The sequence below is a fragment of the Oncorhynchus tshawytscha genome, linkage group LG18 (genome assembly GCF_018296145.1).
Source record: "Oncorhynchus tshawytscha isolate Ot180627B linkage group LG18, Otsh_v2.0, whole genome shotgun sequence".
Lineage (NCBI taxonomy): Eukaryota > Metazoa > Chordata > Actinopteri > Salmoniformes > Salmonidae > Oncorhynchus > Oncorhynchus tshawytscha.
The window spans coordinates 12,860,177-12,874,333 of NC_056446.1; the positions used below are offsets into that span (position 1 = coordinate 12,860,177).

The window sequence follows — 14,157 nt, forward strand, 5'->3', positions numbered from 1 at the left end:
AGGTTGAGAAAAACATCTAAACAAATAGATTGCTGCAATTTACATTTGTTTAACCATTTTTCTATAAAGCTCTGAGTGTGTTTCTGAGTCAAACATTTGAGACATTTCTCTGCCTTTATGACATTTGTATAATTGCAGAAAACTTCCATGAAATCTAACATGAGACATAAAGAAGTAAACCAGAAGTAAAAAACAAAGACTGTATTAACAAGGTAAGAAATGTCAAAAATGTTTATTAGATTCAAGTACAGTACACTGAAATTGCAAATTTTCACCAGATGTAGCAGCATTATGACTGGTATAGACTAACTAATAGGCACAAAACAATTACATAGAAATATCAATGACAAAATGTAATCTTGGTGGCCTTATGACCATATTCAAAACCACTGAAGCAGTTAATTGACATGCTTTGTAAACAGATTCTACTCAGCTAAAATATACTGTCGAAACCGCAGTCTCAACTCATTCATTTGACTGGCGAGAACAAATTGGATAAGTGGTCAAACAAAACCTACATGGCAGTGAAGTCAGTGTCCTCCAAGTCAGTCCAGTGTTATTAGACCACAGAGCGATGCTCCCCACACACATACACAGCGCTGGGTCGGATACGTCGCTTTGTGTGGCCGGGCAGCTGAGGAAGAAACTTGAAATACTTGGGCATCAGGTCAAGGCAGGCGTCGCGGAACTTCTTGATCCGCCAGTAGTAAATGAGAGGGTTGAGGGCCGACTTGAGATAGCACAACAAAAGGAACCAGGTGCTGACTTCGAAGAAATTGGCCTTGTGGTAGAAGGGGCTGCTGAAGGTGGAAACCAGGCTGTAGGCGGTGAAGGGCGCCCAGCACACGGTGAACACCGAGAAGAGAATGAGAATGGTAGTGAAGGCACGCGTCTTGAAGCTCATGTCTATGTTCATCTCAAAGGGCCTCTGCAGGCTCATGAGGCCCAGCTTGCTGGCCTGACTCAGACAGATGCTGTCCGGGTGGCTGTGGATGCGCACGGCGTTGTGCCGTATGGTGTTCAGGATCCCCATGAAGGTGTACAGCATGACCATGAAGGGGATGAAAAAGAAGGCCAGCATGAGGAGCAATGCGTAGGCGTGGTAACGCGGCTCGCTGGTGTAGCCGAACACACACTGTGGAGCTCTAGAGGGGATCTGGAGTAATGGGTGGCCTATGGCTAGTGGGAAAGAGAAACATAAGGAGACAGTCCAAGCGATGACTATGAGCACTTTGGCTCTGTGGGGACTCAATTTGTCCTGTTTCTGGACTATGATCAGGAACCGATCTATGCTTATTATAAGCAGGATGACCATGCCCTCTATGACAAAGAGCCAGAAGAACATGGCCGACACTCGGCAGAAGACATCCCCGAAGATCCAGCGTGTGGTCACCACAGTAACCAGGGCAAAGGGCATGTTCAGGATGGCCAGCATCATGTCTGCGAAGGCCAGGCTGGCCAACAGGATGTTGATGGCGGATCGCATGGCGGCGCGCTGGTAGACCATCAGGACCACCACCACGTTCCCTAGGAAGGCCACCAACAGGATGGAGACCATGGCCATGCAGAAGAACACCTGGAGGGGCAGGCTGACGCCCTGAACACTCCCCTGGGCCTCGGCTGTTCGCGTGACTGTGTCCAGGTCCAGAGGTGAAAAGGAGGAGCCATATGAGCTGTTTTCCATAGACATGTCTTCCGTGTCAGGCTGGCCGTGGAGGAGGTGGTCAGACAGGTTCAGCAGCCCTGCTGTGACGAGGCAGCAGAGGCTGGCTTTATTGGTCTCCCCTGCCTCCACAGGGGGAACGACAGTGGAGTAAACCATTCTTCCACGGGGGGTGCAGGCTCGAGTTTAGGCATCGTTACTGGAGCTCTTCTCTTGCCAAACATGATGCCTCAGATGCTGTTCTTAGTCCATCTGAAGAACCCAGCATCTTAGCATGGAGGAGAGATCCTGGGGAGACAGAAAGGGAAATGGAGGCAAAACAGAAAGCGGGGACATTAGCAAGAGAACATAAACATCAAATGCTATGTCTGTTTTTCCTTGATGATAATACCTTAAAATGATTATTCTTTGTTTTAAAATGTTGCCTTTCTCAAAAGACAATATTGTGTATCAAGTGAAATTTTGTCAAACTGAAACGTTTATATACACATTGATCTGCATGTACAATGCATTCGGAAAGTATTCAGACCCCTTGACTTTTTCCACATTTTGTTACGTTAGCCTTGTTCTAAAATGGATGAAATATAAAAACAATCTCAGCAATCTACACACAGTACTCCATAATGACCAAGCGAAAACAGTTTTTTTTTCTCCAAATGAATTTTAAATATAAATACCTTATTTGCATAAGTATTCAGACCCTTTGCTATGAGACTCAAAATTGAGCTCAGGTGCATTCTGTTTCCATTGATCATCCTTGAGATGTTTCTACAACTTCATCGGAGTCCACCTGTGGTAAATTCAATTAATTGGACATTATTTGGAAAGGCACACACCTGTCTATATAAGGTCCCGCAGTTGATGGTGCACGTCAGAGCAAAAACCAAGCCACGAGGTCGAAGGAATTGTCCGTAGAGCTGCGAGACAGGATTGTGTCGAGGCACAGATCTAGGGAAGGGTAAAACAATTCTGCAGCATTGAAGGTCCCCAGAAACACAATGGCCACCACCATTCTTAAATGGAAGAAGTTTGGAACCACCAAGACTCTTCCTAGATCTGGCTGCCCGCCCAAACAGAGCAATCGGGAGAGAAGGGCCTGGGTTAGGGAGGTGACCAAGAACCCAATGGCCACTATGACAGAGCTCTAGAGTCCCTCTGTGGAGATGGAGAACTTTCCAGAAGGACTACTATCGCTCAGAAGCCAGTAAAAGGCACATGACAGACCGCTTTGAGTTTGCCAAAAGGCACCTAAGACTCTCAGATCATGAGAAACAAGATTCTCTGGTCTGATGAAACCAAGATTGAACTCTTTGGCCTGAATGCCATGCGTCACGTCTGGAGGAAACCTGGCACCATCCCTATGGTGAAGCATAGGGGTGGCAGCATCATGCTGTGGGAATGTTTTTCAGCAGCAGGGACTGGGAGACGAGTCAGGATCGAGGCAAAGATGAACAGAGCAAAGTACAGAGAGATCCTTGATGAAAACCTGCTCCAGAGCGCTCAGGACCTCAGACTGGGGCAAAGGTTCACCTTCCAACTGGATAATGACCCTAAGCATACAGCCAAGCCAACGCAGGAGTGGCTTTGGGACAAGTCTCTGAACGTCATCACACACAAGAAGACTTAAGGCAGTATGCAGTTGCAGTCTGGCTATTTACATGTAAGCCTGGTTACTACACTATTATAAGAATGCCAACACAACCAGGCTGTATCACATCCGGCCGTGATTGGGAGTCCCATAGGGCGGTGCAAAATTGGCCCAGCATCGTCCGGGTTTTTCCGGGGTAGGCCATCATTGCAAATAAGAATTTGTTCTTAACTGACTTGCCTAGTTAAATAAAGGTTCAATTAAATTTTAAAAACTGGCTTACCAGTGCTCTCTATCGCCAAAATGTCCTAGCAATTTCATGAATTATTTGATCCGTGCCAGGGAGAGATTTTTTATTCCAAGTCAATGTTTTTCTGGGGACAACTCAAGACTTCAATAAAAAAGGCTTATCACTAATATAAACATTGGATACTGTTATTTTAGACCGGCTGGTATCATTTACAATGGCTCATTGGCAAACGTCAAACAGAAAATGTCGGACCCGCTTTTCCTATGGAAGATTAGGACTGGCGGTGTTAAAAGCGGCAGACAATAAACAGTCTTATCCATGGAAGCGATTTTGTCTTAGATTTCCACAGCACTTTTCAAATATGCTCTCTTCTCTCATTTCTAGGTTTAGTCATTCCATGTGGGTTGAACAGACAAAGCGATACAGGGGATTCAAAGCTTATTCAATAACTGTCAGTAAAAATGTAAATTTGTTCAAATTTTTCTGTACACTGCCGGGAGGATATGATTGTGTGACGGCTGTCGCTAGTCCGAAACCTTGAGGCAAATTCTATCCATTTACCATGCTGCAGAACTATAATTATGTCAAAGTTACCCCACCAGAGTAAAGGAGAGGGTAAAATGTATTCATTAGATAAACAGGCTACCATAATAGAACAGGAACAAGTGTATTATTAGGCAATAATAGACTGACTGAGGCATTGTGTGTTCTTCCTCTTACCTTGACAACAGGGATAGAATACGCACGGCTAGATTATGATTAAAACCAAAAGGATACGTGTGGATGTGTGCAAACAAGCCTCAGACTGAAATCTATGTCTGCCTCCCGACTTCTCACTGACACGGACTGATCTTAACGCTCGGCCCTCTCCTCTCATTAGGATGCTATGACAGACACTACTGATATATAAAGCCGCACCAATTCTGCACTGTGTAGCAGTCTTTGTGTTCTAATTTGCACATAATTCCTGAAATTAAGTATATGGTCAATTTTGTCATTACAGGGTTTTCAGTTGTCCAAAAGACAATCCTTTGTGCTAAATGAAAGGGCGCATCATGGCCCTAGAGTATCTGTTCCCTTTTCACACAGAATGACTCAAAAGTGATTTGGCGGCTATAAAACAAAGAAAAGCACCATTTTAACCTATCACTTATAAACATGAATTGGGGTGGTTAGAACAGTAGTCCCTATTCAGATATTCAGCATAATACAGTCATTTAAAAAATGTGATGGAAGAGAAAGAAAAATATTAGAGGAACATGTTTACTATTTCAAGTACATATATCCACAGAAACCATAGTAACTGCTAAAAAGGATCTGCCTGGTACCTTGCAAGTCAATGATAACACTGCATGTTGAGTAGTTGTGGAACCTAGCAACAGGGACCTGCATCCAGCTAGTATTTCTATCGGGTGGCTTTGTATCTCTTTAACAAAGCGTTTGAGAATTTTAATAACCACTAAAAAATAAACTAGATATGTGTCATACTATTTTGAATGATTTAGTTGATGTATCATATAGTCCGTTTAGCCTTAGAAGATTATTTGCCCCGGTAACTAGCCTGAGACTATGGGAGAAAGTTGAAAAAGCAGTCAACAATGGAAATTGTGTTTCTTATTTTTGAGTGTAGGAATTGTAATTACACATTTGTTACTGAGCTGGATAATATTGTTCAGTTATCAAAAGGTGAAATAAAACATAATAAAGCTGAGTAATTCTTAGAGTAGCAAAGTTACAAATAATAGTAGCAGGGCTGCTGACTTTTGAAGAAAGCTTGGAGTAAAATTTTGCCTAGATGGGGTCTGAGGGGTCCTCCCCTAGGAAAATTGTACTGTTTTAATAGCTAATTTCCTGCAATTTTACGTATTCGACATGGCTTAAGACTATGACCAGGGTGAAAAAAACACAGGTCAGGTGTTTTTTTTTGGTAGGGGTGAAATCTTGGGTGGTTTGACACTTTTTTCAGACACTAATGAAATTAGATGGGGGGGATAGGCAAATGGGAGAAGCTGTGTGGAGGTTGGAAGCAGGGATCCCTGTTGTCAGGTAGAAAGTGTTGGGGGGGTGTTACCACTACATCAATGCTCTGCACAGGAAATACTCATTTTAATGGTTGATGTCAGTGGGTAACCAAATCATAGACTGCAGTCTCCTTGTCCATAGATTGCTTTCAAGGTAAGGACAAAAACACATAGTATTTTGTCATTTGGGTGAACCATCTCTTTAAAATAGGTCCGGAAGAAAATCTTGATTGCTCTCTAGGAGGGTTGACCACCCCTGATCTATGTTTCCCATGTGCTGGGGGGTTTGAAAATATTATTTTTTATAACAATTCATTTCTCAAAATCACCCAACCTTCAAGAAAAATCCCAAATGCCTGAGCGTTGGCAGCTCTGCAGTAGTCCAGTTTAACATGGTAAGAGGAGTAGAAATTAGTTACTAGTGATGAAACTGAAACTATAGCCTACAGTCAGCCATTACAGCTGTCAATTTCAAATATTCTGTGCCGGCCTATTTAAAGTATATCTCATCACTGGAAATGATTGATTGTGAGGGTATATCATTTCAAAGCCTACACACTACTGGGTTGCAGGCATTGGGTCACTTAGTTGGGTTGTTTTCTTTAAAAATAGCACGCTTGGGTTGTTAATACTGGGTTATTGATGTTGGGTTATTGAGATATGACCCAGTGGGTCGGTTAATTCTCCCACCAAATCCAGATGATCAAAGTGATCTGGCAAGCTTGTGAATGAAAATTGTCGCAGCTGCTTAGCAAGTCTAACAGGCAGTCAAGGTTACCATATCTGCAATTTTCATGATAAATTGGGCTATTTTGAATACAATGTCGCGGTGAAAATGTATTGGTCGTGGGTTGCGGGTTTTTGGGCTACTTCTAAATTGCACCGCAGCCACCATGGCAATTTCTTAAAATATACAGTACCAGTTAATAGTTCGAACACACCTACTCATTCCAGGGGTTTTCTTTATTTTTTAAACTATTTTCTACATAGTACAATAATAGTGAAGACATCAAAATGATGAAATAACACATATGGAATCATGTTAGGAACCAAAAAAATATTAAACACCCTTTGCCCTGATGCCAGCTTTGCACACTTTTATACAAAAAAATATATTGAAACGATATCACAGGAGTAATTGCAAATCAATTCGTGCCGCTTGTGTAGCATACCTGTACCTGGCAAACAGATTGAATAAAAAGCCTATCATTTCAGTTTATTGTTGTTGTAGCCTTGTGTTATTAAGCAATTATTAATGGCCTTATTTAGTTAATCAAGTTGGAAGTTATCAATTGTGATCGTGGTCACAATCCTATCGCAATTGCCGATCAGCTGTTGTTAGAGTGCATTATATTGATGGTAACAATCAGTCAGATTAGGCTGCAGGTAAAATAAAATAAAAACAAACACTTGCTGTTGTTGCCTATTCAGTTCATTATCCATATTTTTAAATGTGATTCAGTGATTGAAATTATGGCCCCATTGTCAGTAGCCTATTCCAGCAGGCTATTGGGCAACTCAAGCACTTCCTACCTAGAAATTGCCTCTGTTCATGTTGAATAAATTAGTCTGTGTATTTGAACTATGCAAGCTGCTAAATCGTTCATTTTACATCTTGCCTAGGCTACTGTACGCTATCTGAAATTAGATGTAGACCTATCAGGGGCTAGCCTATAGGTTACCTGCATCTAGCTAACCAAACCATGGCAAAGTTGAATTACAATCATAAAACCATATTTTAGTCAGTAGGCCCAGCCAATGCCTATTGAAATTACAAGTCAATCTTACAAATTTATAACGGTTTATAGTCTTAACATCTGGCACATAATAACGGCATAATTGCCAGAAAATTGCCTAACATTTGTTTTTTAAAGTTTATATTTAAAATTATATTTACTCTTGCAACATATTCAAATTCCTTTATTAGTCACATTAGCTCGCAATAATGATTATTTAGATGGAAAACCAAATGTAGCTTTTGAAGTTGTTAGAAGTTCAATTGAGATTCCTTCTTAATTCACTCGATAATGTAATGGAAAAAGGGTTTATTGGCTAAATGTGGCAACTCCTCTCTTGCTGCGAAAAAACACATTTTGGGCTAGTTTTCAGGCCTTGTGGGCAGGTTTTGAGTAGTCTTATCAGTGCTTGACTTGGACTGAAATAGGTTCCGGTAGTAATTTTGGGTGCTGCTACTGTTTATACTGTTTATATTTAGGTGCAGGAGATACACAATACTTTTGAGCTAATACTCTATAAGAGGAACAGGAGCTCAAGCAGTAGAACATTTGAGGTGCCGATACTCAGCTCCGTTGAGCTCCTGCCCAAGTTAAGCACTGCTTCTTATCCCTTGCGCAAATAGCCTACAGCTGTGTCTGTCCCGAGCTCACTCGTGAGGGAAACTCTGAGGGCCCAGAATATTTTATACAATGTTGCAAGTTCGCTAGCGCATGCTTCAGGCCTGGACCCAGAATTTTGATTAACCACATGACAATGATGTTGAGATATGAAGATGTTATAATAAATTAATCAAAACTGTTTCACATTTTTTATATGAAAACCATAACTGGCACGCAGATTGGTAGAAATGGTAAGATACATTGGGATTCAACATGAGAAAGGTTGCCGACTCCTCGTGTAGCCTATTACCGGCAACTTCAGGAGAGTAATGGAAAAATCTATGAAAGCCAGCAGGAGCAGAGGAGAATAATTGGGTCAGGTTAAGTTTTTTAAATTCTGTTTATCTAGATCTCTGATGCCCTCTTGAGGCATTTGTCTTATTTTATCAAACCGTAAACTTAAAGCATCAGACAAGCTCAATGAATATAAACTCAGCAACAGGACCCTGTCTTTCAAAGATAATTTGTAAAAATCAAAATAACTCCACAGATCTTCATTGTAAAGGGTTTAAACACAGTTTCCCATGAATCATAAACAATTAATGAACAAGCACCTGTGGAACGGTCGTTAAGACACTAACAGCTTACAGGCGGTAGGCAGTTAAGGTCACAGTTATGAAAACTTAGGCCTCTTTAGTGTCCTATCTACTGACTCTGAAAAACAGCAAAAGAAAGATGCCCAGGGTCCCTGCTCATCTGCGTGAATGTGCCTTAGGCATGCTGCAAGGAGGCATGAGGACTCCAGATGTGGCCAGGGCAATAAATTGCAATGTTTGTACTGTGAGACACCTAAGACAGCGCTACAGGGAGACAGGACGGAGAGCTGATCATCCTCGCAGTGGCAGACCACATGTAACAACACCTGCACAGGATCGGTACATCCGAACATCACACCTGCGGTACAGGTACAGGATGGCAACAACAACTGCCCAAGTTACACCAGGAAGGCACAATCCCTCCATCAGTGCTCAAACTGTCCGTAATAGGCTGAGAGAGGCTGGACTGAGGGCTTGTAGGCCTGATGTAAGGCAGGTCCTCACCAGACATCACCGGCAACAACGTCGCCAATGGGTACAAACCCACCGTCGCTGGACCAGACAGGACTGGCAAAATGTGCTCTTCACAGACGAGTCGCGGTTTCGTCTCACAAGGGGTGATGGTCGGATTCGCGTTCATCGTCAAAGGAATGAGCGTTACACCGAGGCCTGAAATCCTCCTCTCTCATGTGGTACCCTTCCTGCAGGCTTACCCTGACATGACCTTCCAGCATGACAATGCCACCAGCCATACTGCTCATTCTGTGCATGATATCCTGCAAGACAGGAATGCCAGTGTTCTGCCATGGCCAGCGAAGAGCCCAGATCTCAATCCCATTGAGCACATCTGAGACCTGTTGTTGAATCGGGCGGTGAGGGCTAGGGCCATTCCCCCCAGAAATGTCTGGGAACTTGCAGGTGCCTTGGTGGAAGAGTGGGGTAACATCTCACAGCAAGAACTGGTACATCTGGTGCAGTCCATGAGGAGGAGATGCACTGCAGTGCTTAATGCAGCTGGCGGCCACACCAGATTCTGACTGTTACTTTTGATTTTGACCCCCCCCAAATTTGTTCAGGGACACATTATTCAATTTCTGTTAGTCACATGTCTGTGGAACTTGTTCAGTTTATGTCTCAGTTGTTGATTTTTGTTATGTTCATACAAATATTTACACATGTTAAGTTTGCTGAAAATAAATGCAATTGATAGTGAGGGCATGTTTCTTTTTTGCTGAGTTTATTTTATTTTTTATTTCTGTGTGTGTGTATACAGTGCATTCGGAAAGTATTCAGACTCCTTCAGTTTTTCAACATTTTGTTACGTTACAACCTTATTCACCCCTCATCATTCTACACACAATACACCATAATGACAAAGCAAAATCAGGTTTTTAGACATTTTTTAAAAATGTATAAAAATATATATAACCATATATATATCAAATTATATATCAAATTTACATAAGCATTCATCCCCTTTACTCAGTACTTTGTTGAAGCACCTTTGACAGTGATTACAGCCTTGAGTCTTCTTGGGTATGATGCTACAAGCTTGGCACACCTGTATTTGGGGAGTTTCTCCCATTCTTCTCTGCAGATCCTCTCAAGCTCTGTCAGGTTGGGAGGGGAGTGTCACTGCACAGCTATTTTCAGGTCTCTCCAGAGATGTTTGATCGGGTTCAAGTCCGGGCTCTGGCTGAGCCACTGAAGAACATTCAGAGACTTGTCCCAAAGCAATTCCTGCGTTGTCTTGGCTGTGTGCTTAGGATTGTTGTCCTGTTGGAAGGTGAACCTTCGCCCCAGTCTGAGGTCCTGAGGATCCTTATGTACCTTGATCCTGACTAGTCTCCCAGTCCCTGCCGCTGAAAAACATACCCACAGCATGCTGCTGCCACCCCCATGCTTCACCATAGGGATGGTATTGGCCAGGTGATGAGTGACGCTTGGCATTCAGGCCAAAGAGTTCAATATTGGTTTCATCAGACCAGAGAATCTTGTTTCTCATGGTCTGAGAGTCCTTTAAGTTCCTTTTGGCAAACTTCAAGTGGGCTGTCATGTGCCTTTTACTGAGGAGTGGATTCCATCTGGCCACCTGATTGGTAGGGTGCTGCAGAGATGGTTGTCCTTTTGGAAGGTTATCCCATCTCCACAGAAGAACTCTGGAGCTCTGTCAGAGTGACCATCGTGTTCTTGGTCACCTCCCGGACCAAGGCCCTTCTCTCACGATTTCTGGGTTTAGCCGGGCGACCAGCTCTGGGAAAAGTCTTGGTGGTTCCAAACTTCTTACCTTTAAGAATGATGGAGTCCATTGTGTTCTCAGGGGACCTTCAATGCTGCAGACATTTTTTGGTACCCTTCCCCAGATCTGTGCCTCGACACAATCCTGTCTCTGAGCTCTACAGACAATTCCTTCGAACTCATGGCTTGGTTTTTGCTCTGACATGCACTGTCAACCGTGGGGCCTTATATAGACAGGTGTGTGCCTTTCCAAATAATGTCCAATCAATTGAATTTACCACAGGTGGACTCCAATCAAGTTGTAGAAACATCTCAAGGATGATTAATGGAAACAAGATGCACCTGAGCTCAATTTTGAGTCTTATAGGAAATGGTCTGAATAATTATGTAAATAAGGTATTCATGCTTTTATTTTTGATACATTTACAAAAAAAATCTTTCTCATTTTGGGGTATTGTGTGTAAATTCATAAGGAAAATAAATATTTAATACATTTTAGAATGAGGCTGCATTGTAACAAAATGTGGGAAAAGTAAAGTGGTCTGAATACTTTCCGAATGCACTGCACACAAAAAAATGGGTTAAAAATAACCCAATTTCGGCTATTTGGTAACTCAGCACTGGGTAAATATTGGACAAAACACACACTAGGATACTTTGACCCAGCCAGCTGGGTTGTGTGAATAACCCATGTTGGGATGTTTTATTTACCCCCAAAACGTGGTTATTTTGACACAGCAGTGGGTTGCTTTTTACTCTTTTGCTGGCTTATTGTTTTATATGTATTTTTGACCCAGCAATGCATTATTTCTTACTTTATTGCTCGGATATATTTTTTGTTCCGTCTCTATTACAGAATCTGTTTTTCCATTCCACAATTGTCTAGTGTTTGTGATGGCGTGCCCACTGGAACCGATTCGTCTTGTTTTTAGCAGACAGGACTGGAACCCGGTGTGGTCGTCTGCTGCAATAACCCATCTGGGACAAGAACCGTTATTTGCCAGTTTGTGGCCCGCCTGTTAGCTTGCACGATTCTTGCCATTCTCCTTCGACCTCTCATCAAAGAGCTGTTTTCACCCACGGGACTGCCATTGACTGGATGTTTTATGTTTGTCGCATCATTCTCGGTAAACCCTAGACACCATTGTACGTGGAAAGCCCAGGAGGCCAGCAGTTTCTGAAATACTGTAACCAGCGCACTTAACACAGACGATCACACCACGCTCAAAGTTGCATACATCAATCACCACATGACTCAACTCAATAACATCTTCAAAATAGGCAAACCATTTTCTTGAACGAGTTAGTGTACTTAATAATCTGGCCGCTGAGTTTATATCCCAACATTGGGATAGTTACCACTGTTATAATATGTATATAAGAATGTTATTAATTTTATATTTGAATATCTAATGTGCAAAAATAATCAAGGAAAGTTTAAATGTGCAGTGTACAAACTTAACATGACCAACAGGAATGACATGTACTCTCAGAAGTGGCCAAAAATAAGTATCTGGATTGCATTAAAAAAGACCCAGCATGAAAGTGAATAAAAACCCAACTGATGGTTAAATTAAGCCTTGGGCTATCCCTACAAGCCCCGAGTCTCTTTACTTACAAATTAACCCATGTTTGTGTAATTCCAAAAACCCAACTGACTGGATCAAAATAACCCAACTGGTTGGATCCAAATAACCCAGCGCTGGGTTACCAAATAACCCAAATAGGGTTGTTTTTAACCCAGCATTGTTTTGAGTGTAGGCCTATTTATTTTGATATTTTTGATAACATTATTATTATACTGTGGAATTAAATGTAAGATCAAATGCTTGTTTGATGAGAACCTAAGATTAGTTCAATCAAACAAGCTGAATTGTTTGAAAATACGTTTATAATTGTATCAATTAAACCACTTTTCAGGGAGTAGTATTGTTTGTTACAGCAGAATCCCCAAGTGAAATTACCGTTTTCCTTCCAAAGTCAGGTTGACATCGTTGGGTTTCAGTAGACAGACAATTGCTCGCGGCTCATTTCAGTCTTTCAGTTGATCCAATTCGCTGTCCAGATGCTTTTTGTAATTCATCGAAGTCACAACTAGATATACTGTATTAATCTCTCATTGCACGCGAATTAATAAATCTAATCAAATAAGATTATTTACAGTGCGAAACACGGGCAATGCCACCTACACAATTCAACAAAAGCGGTAAGTAAAATGTAGTTCCGCGTATCATTCTGCCTTTGTTTTGCAGGGAATGGGTTTTCCGACAAAAGAAAACACCGCTAGATTGGTTTACAAGACAAAATCATGACTCAAAGAGGCATTAAACAATTTGATTGTCAGTCATTTCATTTTCTTTCCAACCCTCATCTTTCTGTTATCCTGAGAATGATAATTTCGTCTTCCACTATTCGGGGTTCACGGTATAATATTCCATCTCTGTTACGAACTACGATCACTGTCCGTATACTGGTTAACTGACAGTCTCATCATCCAATAGTATGGACAGCTCGGGTAGGGTCCTTTGTTATGACGCGCCCATTATCTAGAGCTCCAATTGAAATGACAAATGGCCATAAAGAGGCGTAACGTTGTGGTTCAAGAACTAGGCCTTACCGGGCACGTGCATATAAGCGTTGTATTGTTACATTGTATACAATCAAACACAGAGATAAATACAATTTTACAAGGTTCCATAAAGTATAGGCTTTGGTCATTAGATGTTCTTAATATTACACGTTTCCATTTTTGGACATAAATGAATTACATACAGTGGCAAGAAAAAGTATGTGAACCCTCTGGAATTACCTGGATTTCTGCAAAAAATTGGTCACATAACTTGATCTGATCTTCATCTAAGTCACAACACAGTCTGCTTAAACTAATAACACACTAACAGTTATAGGTTTTCATGTCTTTGTTGAATATACAGTGTAAACATTCACAGTGCATGGTGGAAAAAGTATGTGAACCCCTGTTCACCCTCCTTTGGCAGCAATATCCTCAACCAAACATTTTCCGTAGTTGCCGATCAGACCTGCACAACAGTCATGAGGAATTTTGGACCATTCCTCTTTACAAAACTGTTTCAGTTCAGCAATATTCTTGGGATGTCTGGTGTGAACCGCACTCTTGAGGTCATGCCACAGCATCTCAATTAGGTTGAGGTCAGGACTCTGACTGGGCCACTCCAGAAGGCGTATTTTCTACTGTTGTTGATTTAGTTCTGTGTTTTGGGTCGTTGTCCTTTTGCATCACCCAACTTCTGTCGAGCTTCAATTGGCGAATAGATAGCTTTACATTCTCCAACAAAATGTCTTGATAAAACTTGGGAATTTTTCCATCGATGATAGCAAGTTGTCAAGGCCCTGCCTGAGGCAGCAAAGCAGCCCCAAACCATGATGCTCCCTCCACCATACTTTATAGTTGGGATGAGGTTTTGATGTTGGTGTGCTGTGCATTTG

The 14,157-nt window shown here is 41.8% G+C and overlaps 1 protein-coding gene across 1 annotated transcript; it reads right to left on the minus strand.

The window, feature by feature from the left end:
* Positions 1 to 204: 204 nt before the first annotated feature.
* Positions 205 to 13,174, minus strand: LOC112217516 (probable G-protein coupled receptor 63). Its single transcript, XM_024377843.2, has 2 exons — positions 12,657 to 13,174; positions 205 to 1,951 (listed from the first exon to the last, which is right to left on the minus strand). The coding sequence occupies exon 2, from the start codon at positions 1,820 to 1,822 to the stop codon at positions 560 to 562; it is 1,263 nt and encodes a 420-aa protein (XP_024233611.1). The 5' UTR covers positions 1,823 to 1,951; positions 12,657 to 13,174; the 3' UTR covers positions 205 to 559.
* Positions 13,175 to 14,157: the final 983 nt, after the last annotated feature.